Here is a 24,381-nt window from a genome sequence, read left to right on the forward strand (position 1 = left end):
GGAGTATAAAGCAGATCTTCAAGCTATAAATGAATTCGGATACGATTTACAGACCATGTCATTCTTACGTGGTGAATATGATGTAACACGATTTTTATTGAATAAGGAGATGGATGATAAATTATTTCGAAAATATTTATACCTTAATGATATCGACGATATAATAGAATTTGTGATGGAAACATCACAAGATTACGAGTATTCATACTGAATTGGACTGAGTTAATACAATTTAATGATAGTTTTTAGGATTACAATAAGGATTATTTTTACTAGTCACAATCCACTTAATGGTACTTATTATTGTTGAATAATTTGTTACTTCTTACTAACGATAAATAAAATAAAAATTAATCAAGTAATTAAGCTACACTTGTTTTATATTAATAATATTTCCACGTAACAGTTGATTGTTTTTCTTGAAAATTGTAAAGCTCTGATCAGCAATGAGCATATTTGTTTGTGAAAAAAAATTAATTTTTTCCGCTAGGCAGCGCTATAGTTGTGAAGCAAAAAAAATATTTTTTTAGTTTTAAAAAATTTAAATAAAAATTTTTTTTCAATTGAGTAAAATGTAATTGTCCGTTTCACCATGAATGTATTTGACAAAAGTGATGAACGATGAAACTACTTAACTTTACTAGAATTTAATTTTATCAGTGACAAATTTATACTTGTTTATTAATTAGATACAGTTTTTTTTTACATATTTTAGTATTCTTACCTCAATGTGTGTATATTGTACACTTTTAATCTAATAAAAACAAATTAATGTAATAATTCATGTAAGATCGAGTATCTCGATATTCTCTCCAGCTTATCGACAGTTTTACTAATGATCCCCCCTCTCTGTAACATATTGTTTCAAGAAATTTTAATTATTATTTATACTTTACTGTTTCATGTAATCAATACAATCGCATTAAATGACTCACAACGTATAAAATCTATTCATTCTTAATTAAATCTTGGCACAGATATTCTGCCAAAGGCTTTGACAACCAATTCCGTTTGTAAATTCTTATTAAGTCATCAAATAAATTATTACATTGATAGATGGCATTTTTAACCAAATTGCAATCAAGGAAATAAGGAATACTTAATCATCTATTAGAACATTTTTATATCGTTTAACGAATATTTTATTGATTTCGTTATGAAAATCAAACTTACATGTATCAAGTCTTCATGTATAATAAAAATTTTGTTTTATAATTTTTAAGATAATACAGAAATTTATAATCTCAAGATTTCACATAATATTAAGTCATCACTCTTTCTTTTCACATTTTTCTTCGCTTTTCTTACCAGATTCCTGGATGGCTGGTTTTCCAGTTTTCTCAATTGGAATGACTTTTTCGTTGGTTGATTTTGGTTGTTCTTTGCGAGGAGCACTTATGGTAAGTACTCCATCTGATGAGAGACTGGAAGCGACCCCGTTGATATCGCACTGTTCTGGAACCATGTACTTCCTAACGAACTGCCGAGAAATCAAACCATGTTGATCTTTTTTCTCTTCATGCTTTCCTGCAATACAAAAACGAATTGACTTTTATCGACTTGGCTTATAAAATTTGGTTTTTATTAATTTTATCAACCCCATTTAATATTACTTGGACTTTTCTTTTACAGCACTAACATTTAAAGCTTTTAAACAGTTACACAGACAAACAAAATGAATGAAACTCATACCAGTGCCAACTGAATACTAGGTACTTTGTATAAAATAATAGGGTATTGCACTGCTTTTAACTAATAATTTAAAATAATCGATTACTATTTGTATTTGTAGTTAAGAGTGCAAGTTAAAATAATGGCTTACAGATAACTGAAATTTTACGATAGAATAGTGACTCTTACCTTCGACAACAATGAAATTGTCAACAACCTTCACAGAGACTTCACTCGGATCAAAGTGCTTTATATCTACTTGAGCCTTGAAACCACCCTGTAAAATATATATTTTTTCCATGTAAGTTTTAATCTTTTAAAAACACTTAAAATCATGCATCACATAGTTCGTCTCGTAAGCATAATCAAGATTAATTTAGGAAATCATGCGGGTTCTCTTAGTAATTGAGAAACAAAAAAATACCTTATCAGCACTAACGGTAGAAATACCGCCTCCTTCTGCCTGTCGCATAAGCTCGGCCCACGGACGGTAGTACCTCGAAGCAGGGCAGCGTCTTTCTTCGTGGGGCAACAGATAGTACTGCTCCAACACGTTGGGACGGACGAGCTGGTTAGATGCTAAACCCAAGCCAAAATCCTGGTCTAGGAGTTGGTGCGGGCTCTCCAGGTTTTGCCACCAGTTCGAGAACAACAGTGGTACGAGAGACATGGTTCCTGTCAATTGGAGAAAATAAAAATAAAATTTATGCATTTCTTACGAAGTTGCTCACGTACTGTACATAGGTAACTTAAACAATTTACCTTTTCGTAAACCGACGTTGAGAAACACGAATAAATAAGAAGTCGCTTCCTCAAATGAACGAAGGGGCTAAGCGCTCACTACTCAACTTATTGGTTAAGTTTGCTACTTTAAGCTGCGCTGGCTTAGCAACGACTGATTGCCGGTATAAATGTGCCGCCTGTATTTATAGAATTTTGTCGAGTCGTCAGGCAACGTTTGCTACTTTTGACTTGACTTTTCGCGGAAATCTCTGGAAGCCTCTCGTTTTTGTTTTCGTAATAGATTAGGTATAGGTACTAAACCAAACCAAAACACTAACCCTTTTCATTAACGTTTTTGTTGTGTTTTAATGACCACAATAGGTATAATATGAGAGTTCCTACATCGGCGACCTCGTGATCGTTACCATGTTTTTGTTACCAAAAATTACGATATGCAAACGATTTAACGATTAAGACTGCGCTACATCTACGCGTGAGGGGTTTTTTTTATTACTTGTCTTGAACACACGAAATGCCGTTTGTAACAAATGCAAAAAAAATTTTCATAACTATTGTCTGAGAAGACGGGCATGTTCTCAATTTCGACGAGCGCTTGAGCTTATTGGAGTTTAAAGTTCAAAGCGAAAAACTTAACTGTATTTAAGTATGTGTTTTTTTAGCTGAAAATTGCAGCTGTAAATTTATGTGCGTTTACCCTGTAAAAAATGTTATTTGCGTACACGTTAAAATGCACATGAATTTGGTGGCCACACATTATTTTTACTTATTATATGGATAGCATTGATAGATAGCAACATCAAAATTAGGGTACTAAGCTACTTGAAGCTTTTTAAGTTGATGAAATAAAATACTCTGCCATTACTGAGAATTTCAATAAATTAGTTTACTCCCCCTTTTTTATTGCGTTGCCACCCTCATAGTAACACCAATATGGCTACTGGAAAATTCAAGTAAAGTATACGTAAATAAAAAAAATGTTTGATTGGGCACCCGCACATGGATTTACTTACAGCTTAAATTTTCAGCTAAAAAACAGCTACTTACTATTAAATATTAGCTAGAAAACACGTGATTACAGTTAAAAAAAATACATGAATACAGTTACATTTTTAACTGTTTTTTTTTTTTTTTACTCAGTTACAGTTTAGAACGACTCATGCAATTAATGTGCAAACGTATACTTGAATTAGAAACAATTAAATAGATCGGATTTTTGTATTTGCTGTTGCCGAATGCCGATGCATTGTAAAAACTTCAGCATACATATTTGTGTTGTGTGTGCATATATATGTATATACTGATCTGCAACAAGGAAAAAAGTTTTTGATCTTAACCTACAAAACTTCGCGTACCAGCTGGAAAAAAATTTTTTTACTCGAGTAGTTTTTTACTTTTTGCACATAAAAATTCTTTATTTTGCATATTTATGGAGATATTCGTACATAATAGGCCTCATTCATGTGATACTTGAAGTTTTTGACCTTTTGATTTCATATGAAAAGACTTGTGCTGCAGCATTACTAGGAATCATTATTACTTTATTAATTATTATTATAAGTAGTTGTGTGTTTTATTAACTGAGACTAAAAAAATAATATCCAACATGGATATGCGTATTGCTGACAATATTAGTCAGACGTCACATTCCAATATGAATGGAACAGATCTTTCTAACAAGAAATGTAAGTGTTGTTCATTCATCAGTTTTTTCATAAGAAAATTGAAAATTTTAATAAATGTGATATTTTGATAGGTAACAAAGAGACAGAAATGAGAGAAGAAACTGATGCTCCCAAAGAAAAAGAACCAGTAAAAGAAAATAGTACACCTAAAAAAGCATCAGGCACAAATGCAGTAGGGAAAGCTAAGAAAAGAAAAAAATGTCCTAAAGATGCAAAAGCACCGAAACAACCTCTCACTGGCTACTTCAGGTAAAAAACAATAATTCAACAACCTTACTGATATTTTAATGCTACAGTTATTTTTTAAATTATTTTAAATAATAATAGAAAAGTCAATTGATATGACATTGTTTTGACGTGTCCAAAAATGTCTTGCAATGATTGATTTTAAAAATTTATATTAAAATTTTCTTTTAGATTTTTAAATGATCATAGAGAAAAAGTTCGAACTGAGCATCCAACAATGCCGTTTTCCGAAATAACCAAGTTTTTGGCTGCTGAATGGAATGTTCTTCCATCAAATGAGAAAAAACAGTACTTGGATGCAGCAGAGCAGGATAAAGAGCGTTATAACAGAGAAATGAATGATTATAAGCAAACAGATGCTTATAGATTGTTTTTAGAAAAACAACAATCTGCTGAAGAAAAAAATGACTTGAAAAAAGAGAAAAATGGAACTGACAGTCCAGCCAGCACTGCTGCTACTACAATTTCTGTTTCTGTTCCTACTCCTTTATCGAAAATTAATGTATGTATACAAGTTTAAATCAGTCATTTTCTAATATTCTGTGAAAATACTACAGCATAAAACAATTGAACATATTGCAGGACCCTAAAAAAGGAAAAACTGACGAGAATGGTACTGTTGAAATTCCAATTTTCACCGAAGAATTTTTGGAACACAACAAAGGTTTGTAACGTTCCCCCTTTTCAATTAATTCATACATCTCTATAAAAGTTTTTGTTAAAATCCTCTCTAAACAGCATGCGAAGCGGAATTGAGGCAGTTGCGCAAATCTACAACAGATTATGAATCTCAGAATGCTGTTTTGCAGCGCCATGTGGAAAGTCTACGTCAAGCCGTGACTCGATTAGAGACTGATACGAGTAATCAAGAAACGGCTAATCAAGCACTGCAACGATACTTAGATAATTTGCGGTCTCAACTTACAACGAGTCTTTCAAACACACCTCTTGCAGGTTCTTAAAAAAAAAAAAAAAAAAAAAAATTTGTTTCCTACGTAACCATGAACGTTATCTTTCGTTTCTCTAGGTGCATACCAAGGTGCTACTCTACAAAATATCGATGCTTATGTGGAGAAACTCGATTGCCTGGTGAACGGTAACATGGAGCCAACACTGCGCAGCAGTCTCCGTAGCGCGGTATCGCGCCTCGACTTCATCAAATGACCTTTGCTTCCAAGCGTCGCTTCTGCGACGACGACGGTAACAGCGACGACTTCTACGGCGAAACACCATCGGCCTCGGCACAGAAAATCAAGTCAATAAGTCACGCAGTTGACGGCTTTTAGTACATATTGTATAAAATTTCTACAATGATAAAATTAAATTTTTAAGTTATTAGCTTTTTTTTTTCAAAATGTAATTTATTTTAAAGTTGACAGTATTTACATAAACAAAAACTTTTATCTCATTCTGTGCTTCTTTTCAAGCTACTGAATGCGTATCTGTGGAGAACAAAATGTATTTTAATTATGTCTGTGTAAAGAAATTATTAAGCCTAATTAAATGAATACGACTTACCTGAGTGCTGCAGCGTTCGGTAGTTTATTTCGCTCGCATTCCGAGACTACCTGCTCGAATCGAGGAAACAAATACCTGAATAACTCAGGATTGATTTTTTGAATGCAGCTTAAAAAGTCAAAACTTACTTTTGAATTTGTCTGGACATATTTGACTAGATTACTCCAGACAGTGTCATTCATCTTTTCTCTGAAATAGAAAAGACAAATGAACTTACCATGCAAGATAAACTTTTTATTTATTTTTTTTATATATACATTTATTGTGTATGCGACGGTGTACCTAATTTTAAAACTTTCCTTATAATACGTGTTAACAGCGACGTCGCGCAAAAGATCGAGCGTTTGCTGTCTGTGTGGATGGTGATCGTGAACTCGCATGTAACAATTAAGTATGGATGAGATGCAAACCGTGATGATTGATTCTAGAATGTTGATTCTGTAAAGTTTACTGGCTCTAACTAAATTTCTCAACAGTAACATCACCTGCAAAATAAACGTTCATTTAAAAAAAATAAATTTTGTTCACTTGCATCATATGCTTGGATATATTTTTTTTTTTTTTTTTACTCACCAAGTGACAATGTTTGTGTGTTGAGTTACCACCAGGTATGATGATAAAATTACGAGTCAAAGTGACTAACATGAAATGCACAAAATCAGGCTGAGCATCAAGGAAACACTTGGAAAGGGTGTCCGTCACTTTGAAGCTACCGTTGCTCTTGTCTATCAATATCAACAGTGGAAGGTATCTTTCAAATAGGTCTCTGATTAATTGCTGCAGCGAAATATCTGATTTGATAGTTAAATTTTCGATGCCTAAAATAATCATGGAAAATATTCTCAAAGTATGTTGCTGAGCTACTTGTTCTTGAGACAATGCAACTCTATTGATCAACAATCGTAACGTATTATTTGGCTGGTTCTAAAAAAATTAAAGAAATTCGTTTTTTTCTTACTTAAATTCCGAAAATTAATGATATTGTAATATCGAACCTTAACGTATAAAATAGGAGAGCAACAAAGGATCAGTGTCCCAATACAGCGATATATAAAAACAGACAGTTTTGAGTCTTTATTCTCTTCGTTCATTATCACGTCATTAAGCAACATAGACCACTTGTCAACATTGTGGAAAAATGATTTACATAAAGAATCGAATGCAACACGTTGATGTTCGATCTATAAAAAAAATGTTTTGAATTCAGTACAGATTTAACACGTCATAGTTTCACAATTCAAAAAAAATGATATACCGTCAAAGTGTTTCTTTTCCTAGCAATAATGAGCAAGAAATTAATAATTGGCTCATTACTTCTCAATACATTGTTCACGTCATCTGAACTTAAAATTTCTCTGATTTCTGGTAAACTAACAATGTACTTATTTAAAAAATCACTGACATCGTTGTTTTCATTGTTTAACATACTGCATTTTACCCAAGCCTAAACAAAACATACATTATTTCTTGAAAAATTCACCATCAAATGCAAAAAAAAAAAAAAAAACTTAGAAAATTCACCTGTATACAACATATGTTAAAATTGCTGATGTCTCTTTTAAGACTCAACACAGCGTTTTCATTCTCTAAGACCAGAGTCAGGTATAATCTCGTAATCCTATAATCAATCATTCAATAAGCATTCATATCAAATCAGTTAATTAAAATTGATATGTTAGCACACCTCAAGTCCTTTATTATGGGAGAGGCAGTGAAATGTTGAAACAGTGAGATGGCTGAGTGACAATACTTTTTAGCAGTGGCTGGATCACGGCACGCATCCAATGTAAAAGCTGCAGCCAGTTTTGTAGGATTTTTGTAAAATTCGTTGCTCAAATCACAAGTAGCAACCATTAAGCGAATTCTAATGGCGACGTGCTTCCACAACGAATCGAGCATCAGTATGCAACCTGAAATTAATCAATAAGCCCATTAAGAATATGTGCTTGTTGATGAAATTGTTTTCAGTACCCATTGTATTTTGGAAGCTTTTGCATTTATCAAAAACCATCAAAAGTGTACTGGTCAAAACTCCAACTCTGTTGGGTGCGCTTTCCGCAAGGTAGCGATCTATCCAGCCATCAAGAAAAACGTGCTCACTACGGGAAAAATCTTCGCTCTGGGTCAAAATGATTCTCAATACATCTATGAACCACGTCATCATCGAACGGGACGATTCGTCTGTTCGGCAACTTACTGCATTTACCTTGTAATTGACAAATTAATAATTGTATTATATTTTAGACCAATGTGATCGATTGAAGACAAAAAAAAATTTACCGTTTCGGTGAAGCTTTCGGCTATGTCTTTGAATGACAATTTTTTCTCATTAAACAGCAATAAAACTGAAAGTTTGCTTTTCCATATTAGACAACGAACTTTTTTATCACCCGTTGATTCGTCAAATTCCAACAATGATGGCAATAAATTCAACATCCTGGAACACTGAACAATAAAGATGATTAAAAATAAATTTTATAACACCAGAAAGCTCAAAACAACTTACCACATTCACCATATCCGAAGTAACAGCTAAATTGAGAAATAAAGAAACGAAATTAAAGAGTCCACTTTCAGAAAATTCCTGAATTTTTTTTGGCGAGAATTTCGAATAAAGTCGTCCACTTATTTGATTCAAGATTTTCGTATCATTTCGGTAGTACTTTAATAGAAACATACCTATAAAGGATATAATGAATAATTGTGCGCTAGTAAAAATGTTTTGTTATCTCCTAGTGTCTTTAGTTTACCCAATAGTCGTAAAAACAATCCAAAACTTGATTCGTTGGCTAATTCAAAATTATTTTTTAGCCTGTTTCTCACTTGGATTATTATGTCCATTGGCGTTTTTCTGTAAAATAACAAAAATAATTAAAAATTATACGAATGTATGGATATTTTGAAGTTAAATAGTTTTAATGTCATTACTTTTCAGAGGATGTACACCAGGGTCCTCGAGTTTGCATCAGAAATGGCTGATCCAGTCGTTTGTGAAAACAATCCCACAATAACGTGATTATTTGAGTGCGAGGTTTCCACCATTCACATGTCAAAGTGTGCAGCATGGGTATCATGATACACAACTCCTCGTCTATCTCGTCTCTGGCTCCATTCTTTCCTCCTTTATTTATATATGCCTTTAATATTTTTTCTACCTCACTGATACTATCATTTTCCTGCAGTTCTGCAAACTAATGATATTTATGAACGTTAATAGTAATCAATGAGTTAGTGATACAATAGTAAAAATTCTCACTCTACTGGAAGGACTATTGTAGTGATTGCCATTCTCACTGTATCCATACAAAAGCGTTAGATGATAAATAAACCAGAGGCAAAACAATTCTGGACTTTTGCAATGAGGTAAGTCAATTTTTTTTTCAAACATTGGCATATTTTTGTTTGTTTCATTAGGAAACGATTGATTTAAAATAGAGTTTACATATGTCCAAAATATCTGCAATAATGACAATAAAATTGTATAAAAATTTTTGGACACTAATAAGTTGATTCTTATTACCTTACTTTTACTCTTTGCAAAGATATCGTCTGTGAATATCTGTAGCATAAGCCATAGTTCTCTAATGCATGTGCAGCTATACGGTGTTTTCAGTCTTAAATCTTCAATAGGGATCTGCAACAAAAAAATTAAACCTTTTGTTCGACTCGGTAATAGTAATCAACATTCATAAAATGTACTTACTGTTGCAAATATTTTGAGTGCAATGTAAATTAGGTCCCCTATTGCAGTATAAATACAATTTTCTAAATTTTCAAAATTACTGCATGAATCATTTCCAGAATGATAATTTGTATAAACTAGACTAATCACTAACCATCTTAAATCTAAATGTAGATGAAACATGTGGTACTCCGGTTGATTGTTCTAAAATGTAAAGATTTATTTGCATGAAAATTGAAATTGTAATGAAAAAATAATATTCTCGGTTAGTACTTTGTTGCCAATATTTGAAGTAGCATATAGAAACGTAGAATCGGGAATATATCGCAATCGGTTGCCATATCTGTGGATTGTATTCAACAGATCTTCAAAAAGCTTTTCAGACTCTTCGTTTACATCTTTTAACGTGCAATTTTCTTCCTTTATTCTACATGATTTTCAATTAAAATAAATTAATACACGAAACTAGGATATAATACTGGCTTAGTTGTAAAAATGTTATTCCATACTTGCCTCAGTAAATAATCTCTCAGATAAAAAAGGAATTCACAAATCTTTTCTCTCATGGAAAAAAAGTCTGTTTCTCTGCTCGAAACAACTTTGTTGCCAAACGTTGCAAGTTTTTCGTGTCTACCAAGCTGCTTCATTTTGGCTCTAAAAAGTCAAAGAAATATTTGTTTGTACCTAGCTGATTACACAAGTTTCTAATCATCTTACTATAAGAAAAAAAGTAATTTGAGCCAATGGATAAGTATTACTTACTCCATGCACCGTATAAAATGTTTCAGATTCAATAAAATACTGATTCCCGACTGTTCGCAGTCAAAGACATTAAAATTCAAATTTAAGTGAGATCTTCTGCCATTCAAAACATTGTCAACTTCTCTTTGAAGAAGTAAGCTGGAATTATTTAATTGCCAGTCATTTATGTTCACTTTACCACTGCAGTTGAAAGTTCCCTTAGGCATATTCTGAAAAAAACAATCGGTCACTATAATCGTAATTTTTCAAAAAAAGAAAAAAGTATTTCTATACAGTTGAAAATAAAATAAAACTTTCTTTCACAGCTAACAACAAACACTAAACACACCTCGGATACTTCGTCCTCTCTCGTTGATGAATCAAAAACTTGCGCAAAAATCTAGGAAAAACTATTTGGTACCCATTTTCACGTCAATTCAATAAACATTTTTACATCATATTTCTTTAATATGTATTTTAATTTTTCAGAAAACGTTTTCTAACCAACTTCAAACTTTTTCTGCTTATTATGACAATCGCGCGCGCTCTCAAAAGTTTTGAACACACACACATGCACGTGGTTACGAGACCGTGCGCGCGCACTGAGCAGACACTTTTGACATTGGCGCGCTTTTTTCAAATTGTAGAATAGCTATCAGTGATACTGATAACTGATACCTATGAGTATTAACGTAGTTATTCTTAAATCACTTTGTTTATTTATTCATAACTGTAAGTAGAGTGATTTGTACTGAGCCATCAGTTTTTTATCTTTGTTTTCGACAAATACATAGTGTTTGGCGAAACCTTGGTGAAAGTAAGGCAGCCTTAATCCATTTTCGATACCTAGCCAAACGCGACTGCAACACACGCGGTAAACAATAAAATATAAATCGGAAACACAATAAATGCCTAACCACAAGGCCGGTGTTATTTTGGTGAAGTGTTATTATTATTATTTGTGCTTTAGTTTGATAAGATTATGGAACGATGTATGATTAATTAACGACAGTTTCCACCTGATAATCAGCACGACATAATGTGACATTACTGTTATGTTTATCAACAATGTGTATAAACACCCTTGGTTTTTGTAGAGTTACAAATAACAGTAAATATTTTAAATTCTATTGATTATTTTGCGACTCGGAGAAATATTAATGTAATCATTTGGTTTGACAAAAGAGTATTTAGTTGTGAACTGATGAAGAAAACGGTAGTTACGGATTAGGAGAAATTGAGTTTTAATACTGTACATTGGGAGAAAAACATCAAAATGGAAGTAGATGAAAGTCCTGAACCAAGTTCCGACTCTAGCAGTGACAGCAGGTACCGTACCATTAAAGTGCTTTTGCAAACAGTGCTGTAAATGTTTAATTAAATAATATGGCATTGATTTTAGTTTGATCCACGAGCGTCAATTGTGGACGTTTATGAACAATACTATAATTACGTTATTTTCAACGTTGAATGACAAAACGTTGACTCCTTGCACCGAAGAGAGCCTTTGTCAGTTGCTTGAATCCTTGTTGTGCAGATTTAATAATTTAAATATTTTGGTACCTCAGATTACGAATGGGCCACCATCTAAAGATGTACAGCGCAAATATGAAGGTGAGATTTTAATGAAAAAATATTTTACAATAATATTGACTTTCAATAGATTTTAATGGCTTTATCATCACACATTTTATAGCATTTACAACATGGTTGTTTGGGACAATGTTTTACTTGATTAACATACCAGTTAGTTTGGAATCTCATAAAAAAATCATAGACATTCAAGTTTGCATGGTGCAAATTTTGTCTAGGCTTAATTTGGAAATGCTCACAAAAATAACGGCAGAGTACTTGAATATTCTTAATGGTAAAAAAATTTACTGCTTACTTTTTTGTAAAAACTAGTTGTCACGTGCATTGTATTTAAATTTGCAGAATTGAATCGTCTTAGCTGTGAAAATAAAATAAGTGAAGATACGACACTTGATAAATTTAAAGCCGATCCCAGTGCCATTGAATACTTAAATCTAATACCATTTCCAATTAAATTAACTTTTCGAAATATATCATTGTTTCAAATATCCATTTTAAAGGTATGATTCAGTGTAAATATTAAGCATTTATTTAGTGTACATATTATTAATTATTTAAAAATGCTTTAGATTATAGCAGAATCTGATGTATCTGTGTGGCCCAAAAAAAGATTAATTAATCAACTTTTAGAAATTTTAGTCCAGGCAGAGCCTAAAGTAAAAATTGCTGCATTACAAATTTATGTTAAACTCTTCCACTATTGCTTACTAGATAATAACGTAAGTCACTCGGTATAAATTGTTCTTTCATACTTCAAAAGTTTTCATCACAACGATTCTGTTAATGTTAAAAAATCTAGGATGTACAGAGTATGATACTTTACGCAACTGAAATTGCAAAAGCTTTGCCAAATTGGAATGAAAGAGGCCTTATTCGTGTCCACGAGTTTCAACAGCATAAAAAAACTTTTGAGCAACTAGTGTCTCTAGTTGACGATCCTGCACACATTGATTTTTATTTTGAAATATTCGTTATATTGGTCAATTATGCTAATGGTCAGTAATATATTGTCTTTATGCTAGTGATATTAGAAACATTAATTTAATTTTAAATTTCACGAAGATTCTAATAAACTTGATTTGGAAACACATAAGAAAATTGAGGATCGTTTGACTAAATATCCAAGATTCTATAAGGAAATTGATGTTGCGAAATTAGTGGCTTATTACGAAAAAAGTCAGGTAATATAACAAACGAAGCTACAAAAAAAAATATCCATATCAAATTTTTATTTATTTCAGCAATTTATGAAAGTTCTTGTAAGCCTTGTAATTTATGAAATTGAAAACAATGCATCAAATGTGGCTTCTATTGATATAACGCAAATCAGTAAATTATGGTCTTCCTTGAAAGATTGGTTTCTTAAAAACTTGCAACATGAAAAATACCACGAGTCCCTCAAGTTCTTAAGATTAGCTAATTGTTTAGATCTCTGGTTTATACAGAATAATATTCCGTTAAAACTAATTGATTCTGACATTGCTGATGTTCAAACTATATATTTAAAAGCCTTATCTGCTAAAAACTTTGAACATAACAAACTAGTTTTTGAGAATTTCACACAACTGATTTCTTTGAGAGAAGTTAATAAAACAGAAATTCAAAGTGTATTATCACTACCATGGCTTGATTCAAATGTATTGACGTCTAGAATTGCCAAGACTCATTTAGCTAACGGAAAATCTTTAGACTTTGCAACGAAAGCAAAATGTCTCACAGCTATTATCAGGTATGGCAAAGGACGTCAGCGTTTAGACATACTCAATATGTGTATAACAAGTTATGAAATTGAATTGGGAGTAGCTTCTGTTGTGTATGTATTTGAATTTATATGTATTTTAATTGCACTTCGAAAATTAAAATAAAATGATTGTTTTTACATGAAGTAACTGCCCTATGCTATTGATGGACAAAGACATAAAGTTTGATGATATTGTTGAAAAAATTCTTATACCTGCCTACAATAGTCAAAAGCCCGTTCTTGAAGAAGTACTTGCTAATATTATTGGACAGTTTGCTTGCATAGTTTCAGGAAGCGGATCACTCGTTAGGTACATTTTAAATTTTTACCCCATAAGCTTTGCAACAATTACACAAATGATTCTATTAATTTTGTTGGAACATGATTTGTTAAGTAATGCCTCAACAATTAAACATTATGTATTTGAAAATACTTTAGTTGATGTAAATTTTACAGGGATCCAGTAGATTTTGAAAAATGGATTGTGAAGTGTAAATATTGTGAAAATTATCAGATTAACGACAAAGACGATCCGAAAGTTGTGTCTGAAAAGTTTGAAATTTATTTCAACCCGTTTTTTGATATTTTAACTTCTGATTCCACAAAAACTCGATTAAATGTATCTAAAAACATGATTAGATTTTCAAATCACGTCAAAAGTTTCAATAGCGATTCAGTAGCCGAAAAATGGATACCATACATTAGCGATGAAAACGAAGAAATTCGGAGAAACTTCAGTGAAGTTATTGGGATTATTTTAAGCAATCGAATTAACATTTCACTACCCAAGAAATCATTTCAAGATGATATACCAGAAAATTTGGAGGAATTCATAAAAAAGATAATGGATGTTCTTGTTAGGGTACTAAGCAAAGCGTTAGATTCTTCTAATCAATCTTTACACCAGACTTTGCTATTAACAGCCAAAAATGCTGCCTGGTATGAATTAAAATAATCAGTCGTTATAACTTCGTTGCAAATCAAATACATTTTCACTAATTTTATCACAGCATAGAGTCGTTACACTTGACTGAACGAAGGTGTCTCAATATATTTATTTTAACGATATTGAATGCAAAATCGTCGCCGTTGGCAGTTGCACTGGCAACCGATGCTTATAGAGAAGTTGCCATATATCAAAAAGTTTCGTTAAAGACCATCTACATTCGCTACAAAAGAGACTTTTTAAAAGTATTGAAATATATTTTTTTCTGTAAACGCATCTATTAATATGACTCGTGAAACAAATTTAAACAAACATCTTTCAGTTGATGATGACTCTGGCGGTATATAATAGATTAAATTATGACTACAATATGTCCACGTCAATACACAGAGTAGCCAAGTGTATGGGTTTTCAAGGATCTCGACAGTTGCTGCGAAAAGATGGACCACACGCTGTATGTTTTTTACTGCCTCAGGTAGCTAAATGCCAAAAGGCAATCACACTTTTTCATGATATTGCCGAGCTGATCAATGCAGAAGAGAGTGAAATGTTCAAGTCATATTTTCAGGTGCATTTGTATTTTTAGACCACTTTGATGCTATTTTTACAAATTTTTTTTTTTTCAAACGTTATGATTGTTTTTTGTTCCGTAGTTCATTTGCTGTCGAGTGTTTTTGTTTGAAAGTATCGAAGATGGCATCGAGATTTTCAAGCTTGTTTCTAAAATAACACACACTACTATACCTGATCTGACGGCCAACTCTTTCACGGTACTTGTTTTCATTTTACAACTTTATGAAATTCGCGCCACGAAAAGTTTGTTAAATTTTTTCTCATTCCTCAGCTCATTATTAGCGAGTTGATGTTGCATTTTCACTCCCAAAAAGAGAAAGTTCTCCGGCATTTGCAGTTTCTTTCGAAATATGACCAAGAAAGTGCCAGCTTTCGATCTCAAAACGAAATCGTAAGGCGTTATTTTACGATCCAACGAATATTTGTGGTACACGTAATTCATAAAATTTTTTTTTGATACAAAGGCTCAGTATTTAAATTCAATGTTGCACGGGATACTTGTAACGTTTGATGCCAATCTCTGCTCCAACTCCGAAGAAATAATGCAAAAGTATGCTCTTGCGTCTTTAGCCGAGGTAATACGTTTTATGGGGCCAAACTACATTACTCAGTACAGGTATAAAATCTTGGCCACACTGAGAACATCGCTCAGTTTCACGAGGCCAGGATTCAGAAGATTAGCCTGCGATGCTTGGAATGCCTTTTTAAGAAAGTATGTATAGTTGTCACGTTATACAATACGTAAATCGGATATGGAATAACAAGAAAAAGTTTCCTTACCACTTTACAGTACGTCTATTAGAGAATTAGGGCCTCTGTTAGCCACCATCTGTATGTCCTTGGTGCCGCTCCTTGAGACTTATCCAAAGGAAACAAACTCAATGTTGGAGTATCTATTTATAAAAAATAGAGATCTTGTGAAGGAGCATTTTTCTGATCTATTTTTTATAAGCGATTTAAAAACATCAAACATATCCAATAAGATTGTAAATCGCATCCAGCTGACTGAGTATGTGTGACTCATCCGATTTTATAACGATCTAAATTTATTAAAAAAAAAAATTGCTCATATATTTTCAGACCAGAAACTGTAGAAGAAAATTTGCAGATATGGCTGAAACGTTTAACGCATGAAACAGATGAAGTTAGATTGAAAGCACTGCTATATTTGCAACAATATCTTGCAAGACATCGTAACGAAATAAACGATTTGATATTATCTGACATCAATGTTCATCCACTAATTGTAGAAGTAAGTTTTCACTTTGTGTAACATCAATTACATCGATTATTTGAGATGTTTTAAAGAGTAACTTTTAGCTGTTGGACGTATTAATGAACGGATGTCAAGATAAAGATGAAGCCATTTGCGTAGCCAGTGGAGACTGCATTGGCGAATTGGGTGCAATTGAGCCAAGTCTTTTACCGAGACGAATCATATCTCGAGGTAAAAATATACATTTGAATGTTATTAAAATTTAAATTATGGAATACTCTTTTATTTTTGTAGAGGACATAAAATTTATACCCGATATCAATCAGGAATTTGCCTACAATTTACTGCACGAATTAGTAAAAGATTATCAATTGCAAAAGAACACACAGAGTATGGATTGTTTCAATTTGGCTATACAAGTAAGTGCACTTTGAAGTATTATTGTTATGATATGTAAAAGAAAAAACGAATAAATGTATTACTGTCAACATATTTAAGGAAATACTAAGACTGTATGAAATATCACCAGAAGGCAAAAACAGTAGATTATGGAATGACTTGCCCTCAAAAATTCAGCATATGATTTTCCCACTACTCAAGTCTCACTACACAAACACATCCAACAACGAGATCGAATTTCAAACACCTATTTATGGGTAAGTTGAATAATAATTATGTTTGTTGATCTTAACATTCGACAAATATTATCACGATTATTCGAATGTAACAGATCGGAGTCGGGATCTACCTTTGAACTGTGGGCCTTCAATTGGATACTCAGTATGTTGAAAATTTTGAAAGATAATACGATCAAAAGCGTTTTAAACGCCTGCCGGCCGGCATTCAAGCGAAGCATTAAAATCATATCGTTTTGCATTCCGTACATCGTTGGTATGTTACAATGACTCGATGAATTCGATAGTTTAAATCGTTTTTTTTTTCTTAAAATTTTCATTTAATTTTCGCAGCCCACGTTGTTTTGTACGGATCATTTCAAGAAGTGAGAAAATTGAGCACAGAAATGTTAGCGGTCGTTGCAACGAATGAAAAAACTCAAGTTGACCAGGAGCTTTTGCGCAACAGACCTTTGCGCATCCAAGTTGAAAAAGTGTCCAGCAACACGACTGTTTCGGATGAAGCTAGACGCGTTCGCTGCTTACAAGTAAATTTCTTTTAAAGGAATTAACTGTTATTTATCAAGCGTTGATGAATTAATCATGGAAACACTTGTGCATTTGTGTTTCAGGTGATATTTTCCACCTTAGATTACTTGCAAAGATGGTTGAGAGAAAAAAGAAAAACGCAAGACACTAAATACGAAAAAATTCAAAGTAACATTTATAAAAATCCATCAAGTTTTTTGAGCATTGGACTAAGTTATTTACAGAGCTTGTTATTTTCTGATTACAGAGTTTGTCGATGGTTTTCCGAAGCTTCTGTTGGCTCAAGGATGTTATCAGTCTCATGAGTATCACAGAGCGCTTATATATCTCGAGCAGCACATGTCATCTAGTAAAAAAGGATTGTCCGAAGAGGAGGAAGGAGGATTGCTGACGGTAACAATAAAAACTCTTTTATGACAAACTAAAATCTGACTTATTTGGATGTTTGATCAAAGTGAGAATTTTTTGCAGAAAATTTACACGCGACTCGACGAACCTGATGGGGTTTCTGGTATTTTAGTCAGCCAAGATCAGTGCCCGACTCTCCAACAATTGATTTTAGCCCACGAAGTCAACCGCCAGTTACAAGTTGGTCAAATGAAATACGATTATTACGTTTGATTCTTATTTTAACTGACAACTTCTTGGTTTTTTTGTTAACAGGATGCGGCCACTTGCTACGAAAAATTGTTGCAAAGTGCATCTTCCAAACCGCAGTACATACAGGGAATGATTCAATGCTACCTTGGACTAGATCAGCCATACACGGCTATGAATATTAAAGATGGTGTATTGAGAAATAGGTGAATAATCAATGTAAAAAGTATACCGATCCAGTTTTAATCCTATTTTTAATTTCACAGGCCCGAACTTGAAAGTCTCATTTGCGATACCGAACCGTTTTGGCAGTTGGCGCACTTTGGAAAAATCGAAAGCCACTCGAGAAACGATATTAAAATAAATCTGCTCGAGAATTTGAAAAATCACGTGAAGCCAGATTTTTTTGCCATAAAAAAACGCTTGGTATCTCTACTAACGACATCATCTCGACCTGGAGCTTATGAACAAAGTTATTCTTATATTATGAAGTAAATCTTTTTTTTTTTCTCAACTTATTTTTTTCCATCCACACAAGATACATGAAAATTCTTTTTTTTTTCTCCAGACTCCACATAGTCAACGAGTTTGAAAAAGCATGCTGCAGAATGCTCGATGATTTGCACAATTTACCTAAAATAGTCGAGGAATGGGAAAAGCGTGATAAATTGATAAACGCCTCGAGAGGAGCGGAATTCATTTTAGGTATGCGCCGGGCCATTTTGGATTTGGCAGTACAGCTACAGTCAAATACTGACGGTAATAAAACTGTCATTACTGGAGAAATTGGAAAATTGTGGCTTAAGAGTGCCAAAATTGCCAGAAAGTATGACGTTGTTATTTTATTATTTTAATGTTAAAAACTAAAATTGTACTTGTAAGGCATTGTATGTTCTTTAATTGTCAGGGCTGGAATGTATCAGCAAGCCTACATGTACATTTTATCAGCCACTGACTTTTGTCCACCTCAAAATCTTTGCACTGAGCAGGCTCAGTTGTATTGGCAAAAAGGTTCTCAGGAGGATGCCTTGATTACGTTAAAACGCTGCTTGACGACCTTTTTCAAACCTGTAGCGGAATACAAAAAACAACCTCTTCACGCTTTTACTACAGAAAGAAAGCAATGTGCAAAGGTGTGTAAAATTTCATTTTAATGCAAGCATGTTATAACGTTTTTTAAACAAATTATAAAATTTGCAGGCAAAATTACTATGGGCAAAGTACAACGATGAAACCTTGAATGTCGATGCTAATGGCAACATGATGAATTACAAAGAAGCTCATGAAGTCTGGAGAGGATGGGAGAAGAGTTGCTTGGCCATTGCTCGTTATTATGAGTGTGTATTGGATAGAATGACAGAAGATGAGCGATTTTCGTCGGGTGGTCGGTGAGTTAAAGCAGTTAAACTTAAGTTGCCCAAACTACTGCTATACATTTTTTTTTTTTACGTTAAAAAATGTAGAGACATTCAAACGCATATAATCAACTACTATGGAAAATCACTGCTATGTGGTTGTAAATACATCCATCAGTCGCTGCCCAGAATGTTGACTATTTGGTTGAACTATGCATCGCGAACCAGAAGCTTACACATAAGTTCTGACAACGCGATCGCGAAAACGTTAACTCAGATGACAAAAATCGTAGGTAAGTTGTTTGTTGAAACTTGGCTGATGTTTTTCATTTTTACTTCTGTTGTGAGTTAACGATATTTTAAAACATGAAAAATTCACTTTTTAGACGTTTATATAGAAAGAATTCCAAGATTTATATGGTTATCGGCATTCAGTCAATTGGTATCTCGAATTTGTCACCCGAATCGAGAAGTTCAAAATACCATTTTCACGGTCATTGTTAAATTGATCGAACAATACCCACAGCACTGCTTATGGATGATGGCTTCAGTATTTAACGTGAGTAATGCTTTCAATTGTTTATTTTTTAGTCCCGACAATTTTGACAAATAAAAGTTGAACTTTTGTTTCGCTTAGTCGGCATATACAGCTCGTCAAAAATGTTGCAAGGAAATACTTAACTGCAAAGAACTTAAGACTCTAGAAATGATGAAACTAATACAATGCTTCAATAAGTTTTGGGAAAAACTCATTGAATTATCCAACAAACACATACCTGAGGTAGAGCTAAATTATTTTATACCTACACGATTCTGTTGTAACAAATTTATTAACTGTGTTTTTTTTTTAATTTTAATAGTCAATCCAAACTACTTCGGTTGCTTTGCTTTCAAAGTCTTTGCCTAAATTACTAGCAGATCCCGACTTTGGGCCAGTAATGATACCAACGTCCAAGTTTAGACAGCTTCACCTGCCCATGAAAGGTGTCACGATGGAAGACCACAATCCTTTTACGCTGTAAAACATTAGTTGTATTATTATAAACTGCATTTCAACAACAAAGTCACATTAATTAATGACGTAAATTTTTAGGAATTGGGTACAAATAGCTGGCATCGAAAGTGAGGTAACTGTAATGCCGTCACTTCAGCGTCCACGAAGAATAACGTTACGAGGCTCTGATGGAAAATTGTATTTGTTTATGTGCAAACCAAAGGACGATTTGCGAAGAGATTTTCGATTAATGGAGTTTAACGATATCGTCAATAAGTATCTTCAAAAGGATCCAGAATCTCGACGAAGACGGCTGTATATTCGCACATACGTAAATACTTTTGTCTACTTATTACGTAATTTGATTTATAAACTTTAAAATAATTTTACTATGTATTCATAGAGTGTAGTGCCATTAAATGAAGAGTGTGGTTTGATAGAATGGGTGCCGAATTTAGTTGGATTTAGAAATATTCTTTTGGGAATATACAAAGAAAGAAATATCATGACTTCTGCCAAAGAATTGAAATCCATGTCATGCTGTAAGAAAATTATTTATGTTGAGATGAATTGTTTAAATTTTTAAATATAATTATAAATCGTAATTCAAATCATAATTTAGCTCTAAGGGATTCCTTGGAAAAAAAGAGACAGATATTTTTAGAGAAACTCATACCACGTCATCCACCAGTTCTTGGTGATTGGTTTCACTATGCGTTTCCCGATCCATATGGATGGTAAGCCAATCTATATGTTATCTTACATTTAGTCCCGTGTTAATTATACTTTTGGAAATACTACAGGTATGAAGCTCGCACGGCTTACATCCGTACCGCAGCTGTCATGTCAATGGTTGGCTACATATTGGGCTTGGGAGATCGTCACGGTGAAAACATACTGATCGATTCAAAAGTTGGTGATTGTGTTCACGTGGATTTCAATTGCCTGTTTAACAGGGTAATCGTTAATAAAAAATATGCAATAAAACATTTCAGTTATTTAATATATATTTGAAACTCATTGTAAATCGTATTCTTAGGGTGAAAATTTAGAGTGGCCTGAACGAGTGCCATTTCGCTTAACTCACAATATGGTTGAAGCCATGGGACCATTAAAATATGAAGGTCCTTTTAGGCAATCTTGCCGAACGACAATGAAAGTTCTAAGAGAGCAATCTAGTACACTTATCAGTGTGCTGAAACCTTTTGTATATGATCCTCTGGTTTCGTGGAACAGAAATCAAGTTAGTGAAGCAGGTGAAAAAACAAACGAAAAGGTAATTGTAAAAATTTACAAAACAATACGTTTATCTTTCATTTACTACTAACGTGAATCGTATTGTTACAGGCTGTAGAACACATCAAAAGTATAGAAGAGCGATTGAAAGGTATGGTGGTGAGTCGAGGAAAAAGACAGTCCGTGAATCTATATTTGAGTGTAGAAGGTCAAGTTAATCATTTGATTCTTGATGCTATCAATGTCGACAATTTGTGCCAAATGTACATTGGTTGGGGGCCTTTTATGTAAAGTAAGCTTTGTCCCAGTATTATACTACGTATTTTATAGCTATCTATTTTTTTATACTAAAACTTTTGATACCATACGATAAGCGACAAAACACTCAATAAAGTAATAAAACACATGTAAATTAAGCTACTATAAAATCTTTGTTTATTTGAACTTTCAAAATGAAAATTCCACTGTTTTCGTATAATAATTACTTAAAAATACAATTTCATGTCAGTCGTAAACATTAAAAAATGTCTCACATCATACTTCCATTACATCAAAAAATTCAATCCTCAGCATGTAAAATTATACAAATTCACGGACACTTTCGATCCACTTGGCTCTTTCCACTTTCTTCGTACTCTTGATTTGATATCCACATCTGCTGGAAAGTTCCAATAGATGCCAATATAGATCCACCAATCCAGGCACCAAATCTACGCTCAGTGCTACCATTAGCGCTTATAAGTTTCAATCTTAAACTGGTTGGTATCCTCATGGACAAATCTCTGTTCAGACGTTCAGGAAATCCCTGGAAAATAATGATTACCATTATATTACCGAAAGAACGAAATAATTTAAAAACTAGATGAATACCTGAATAAAAGAATTTCCTCCTGTGACAACGACGCTACCGTAAAGAGCCGGCCGCACATCAACATCGCACATTCCAACACTCGTTGTCACAATATGACCTACGCCCAACATTGTGTTGCCTACACCTCCTCCGCGCATCTGAACCATGCTGGGATCAAACAACGCTTCGGGTATGCGGAATCTTTCGGTGCCAAAATCTTGTCGATAGCCAGTAGGAAATTCATAGGGAACTGCTGGTATCGTTGAAACTACTTTCTCATCATAGGGTGTTTCTGAAATCTGGAGGGTCGTTGCTTGAAAATCCTGAACGAGTTTTTTCACCATATAGTTGTGCCATGATTTTGTCACTTCTGGCAAATTTTTTTTCTTCACCCATCTGGGCTTTTCATGATCCTTGACAACTTCTTTGCTTCCAATCATGTATGCAGGAGATAGATCAATATCATTGTCCTATCAAATAAGAATATATTATATGAGTGATTTTCAGATATTGCACTATAATGATGAAAATATTATCTGTTTTTGCTATTAATACTAATAATCACTTGTAAAAACTGTCGACATTGCATGGAAATGTAATCTCCACCAAGAGGTGATTTCACAATAGCTTGTGTCAAAACAAAACCATCTTGAACAGGTATGGCAGAAGTGTGCGTTGCCCCACTGTCAACGACAATTCCAGTGGCACGTCCATTGGCAAAAGCTGCAAGTACAGCATTTTTCACAAGAAAGTATGCTGGTACGTTGTACTTTTCAAACATCAGCTCTGTCAGTTTTTCCCTCTTGCTCCTAATGTTCCACGGAGACTCGGAGAACAATACTGGATGGAATTCAGCATCAGACTGAATGATTTTTGCATAAGTATAATCTAAAACCTGCAAAACAACAGCATCAGTAATAAAGCCAGTACAAACGATCAAAGGCAAAATTTACCTTCTCAAAATGATCCCAGTCTTCGATCATGCCATCCTTCATAAAGTTAGACACCTCCATGTTCTTGCGTGGTACATGCAAAATTGTAGTATCAACATAGTACTTGGGAGTGCTCTGGGTGATGTTGTTGTCTGGCTTCTTATCATCCACGTCCATGGGCTCAATCTTGGCAGCAGTACCGTCGGCATCTTCGGCTATACCAACGACAGACGGGATCTCTGACTTGGGTGTATCCTCTTGAGCGTAGCCCACTCGCAACGAGTGGTGTCCAAGGTCGAAGACCAGAGCACCAATTTCATCACCACCGTATAGCATGTTCGTCATGGCTGATGGTTAAATTTGTCTGAAGGCAAATAAGAGTGATATGTTTTGCGCTGTGTCTATTCGCACCAAATCCACGTAATTACGTGGATATAAGGTTAGGAATTTTAAAGAAAAACACTACTTTTTCAAATGAAGTATGTCCACGTAAGGTGAAGTTCGCACCAGTGCTCTCGCCTGGAGCCGTACCATATAACGTTTTTTAGCTTCGCGGGCCTATGTTAATGTACACTAAAGGGACATATATTCGCGGACTAGCTTCGGACCGAAATCAATCACACCAGACGTCAGCGACACTCAACGCGCGTAGCCGCCGCAAGCTAGTCCGCGAATATATGTCCCTTTATTAGTATACAGAAAAATAGTTATATATGGTACGGCCCCTGCGGCAGAAAACCGAAGACGTAAGTCGAACCGCGGCAGCTACCGCGACTTAAACAACTTCTTCACACTGGCTTAGATCACAATAAATCAATGTTTGCACAAACATGTGTACAATTGCGAATTACCGTGTGATTTTACTTAAACGCATCAACAAACAATATCAAAAATACGCCGA

General features: G+C 33.8%; 5 protein-coding genes across 6 annotated transcripts; 2 read left to right on the forward strand and 3 right to left on the reverse strand.

Moving 5' to 3' along the window:
• Positions 1-1,161: 1,161 nt before the first annotated feature.
• On the reverse strand, positions 1,162-2,659 carry LOC106636577 (protein lethal(2)essential for life). The gene is made up of 4 exons (XM_014348991.3): positions 2,434-2,659; positions 2,096-2,346; positions 1,861-1,948; positions 1,162-1,527 (listed from the first exon to the last, which is right to left on the reverse strand). The coding sequence occupies exons 2-4, from the start codon at positions 2,339-2,341 to the stop codon at positions 1,271-1,273; spliced, it is 591 nt and encodes a 196-aa protein (XP_014204477.2). The 5' UTR covers positions 2,342-2,346; positions 2,434-2,659; the 3' UTR covers positions 1,162-1,270.
• A 1,079-nt stretch (positions 2,660-3,738) lies between these two features.
• Hmg-2 (High mobility group protein 2) lies at positions 3,739-6,311 on the forward strand. Its single transcript, XM_014349005.2, has 6 exons — positions 3,739-4,097; positions 4,169-4,346; positions 4,515-4,845; positions 4,926-5,007; positions 5,082-5,297; positions 5,371-6,311. The coding sequence occupies exons 1-6, from the start codon at positions 4,019-4,021 to the stop codon at positions 5,505-5,507; spliced, it is 1,023 nt and encodes a 340-aa protein (XP_014204491.2). The 5' UTR covers positions 3,739-4,018; the 3' UTR covers positions 5,508-6,311.
• On the reverse strand, positions 5,709-10,772 carry LOC106636592 (protein MMS22-like). Its single transcript, XM_089593117.1, has 21 exons — positions 10,634-10,772; positions 10,306-10,514; positions 10,057-10,197; positions 9,817-9,970; positions 9,565-9,747; positions 9,382-9,495; positions 9,118-9,318; positions 8,790-9,052; positions 8,612-8,712; positions 8,368-8,540; positions 8,142-8,306; positions 7,833-8,067; positions 7,546-7,771; positions 7,383-7,479; positions 7,117-7,305; positions 6,857-7,042; positions 6,435-6,785; positions 6,144-6,346; positions 5,990-6,050; positions 5,862-5,911; positions 5,709-5,785 (listed from the first exon to the last, which is right to left on the reverse strand). The coding sequence occupies exons 2-21, from the start codon at positions 10,509-10,511 to the stop codon at positions 5,749-5,751; spliced, it is 3,336 nt and encodes a 1,111-aa protein (XP_089449243.1). The 5' UTR covers positions 10,512-10,514; positions 10,634-10,772; the 3' UTR covers positions 5,709-5,748.
• Positions 10,773-11,158: 386 nt separating this feature from the next.
• LOC106636593 (serine/threonine-protein kinase ATR) lies at positions 11,159-22,075 on the forward strand. Its single transcript, XM_014349007.2, has 41 exons — positions 11,159-11,395; positions 11,470-11,613; positions 11,687-11,898; positions 11,981-12,151; positions 12,220-12,377; positions 12,447-12,596; positions 12,677-12,872; positions 12,940-13,058; positions 13,119-13,690; positions 13,764-13,928; positions 14,075-14,557; positions 14,629-14,809; positions 14,887-15,132; positions 15,218-15,334; positions 15,409-15,528; positions 15,602-15,849; positions 15,928-16,146; positions 16,218-16,389; positions 16,458-16,584; positions 16,648-16,772; positions 16,852-17,009; positions 17,084-17,244; positions 17,322-17,515; positions 17,600-17,684; positions 17,764-17,909; positions 17,988-18,104; positions 18,180-18,319; positions 18,380-18,604; positions 18,682-18,939; positions 19,021-19,246; positions 19,314-19,501; positions 19,577-19,761; positions 19,855-20,027; positions 20,106-20,249; positions 20,329-20,486; positions 20,562-20,793; positions 20,866-21,004; positions 21,085-21,199; positions 21,266-21,419; positions 21,502-21,738; positions 21,810-22,075. The coding sequence occupies exons 2-41, from the start codon at positions 11,561-11,563 to the stop codon at positions 21,987-21,989; spliced, it is 7,449 nt and encodes a 2,482-aa protein (XP_014204493.2). The 5' UTR covers positions 11,159-11,395; positions 11,470-11,560; the 3' UTR covers positions 21,990-22,075.
• A 35-nt stretch (positions 22,076-22,110) lies between these two features.
• Positions 22,111-24,381, reverse strand: Bap55 (Brahma associated protein 55kD). 2 transcript variants are annotated; one of them, XM_014349019.2, is made up of 5 exons: positions 24,250-24,381; positions 23,502-23,844; positions 23,114-23,443; positions 22,569-23,018; positions 22,111-22,503 (listed from the first exon to the last, which is right to left on the reverse strand). In XM_014349019.2, the coding sequence occupies exons 2-5, from the start codon at positions 23,823-23,825 to the stop codon at positions 22,288-22,290; spliced, it is 1,320 nt and encodes a 439-aa protein (XP_014204505.1). In that variant the 5' UTR covers positions 23,826-23,844; positions 24,250-24,381; the 3' UTR covers positions 22,111-22,287. The 2 variants fall into 2 exon arrangements, with proteins under 2 accessions (XP_014204505.1, XP_089448914.1); XM_089592788.1 differs by lacking the exon at positions 24,250-24,381 and adding an exon at positions 23,947-24,234.

Source organism: Copidosoma floridanum, unplaced genomic scaffold (genome assembly GCF_036245765.1).
Source record: "Copidosoma floridanum isolate Cflo_tuat_1 unplaced genomic scaffold, Cflo_Japanese_pri ptg000019l, whole genome shotgun sequence".
Lineage (NCBI taxonomy): Eukaryota > Metazoa > Arthropoda > Insecta > Hymenoptera > Encyrtidae > Copidosoma > Copidosoma floridanum.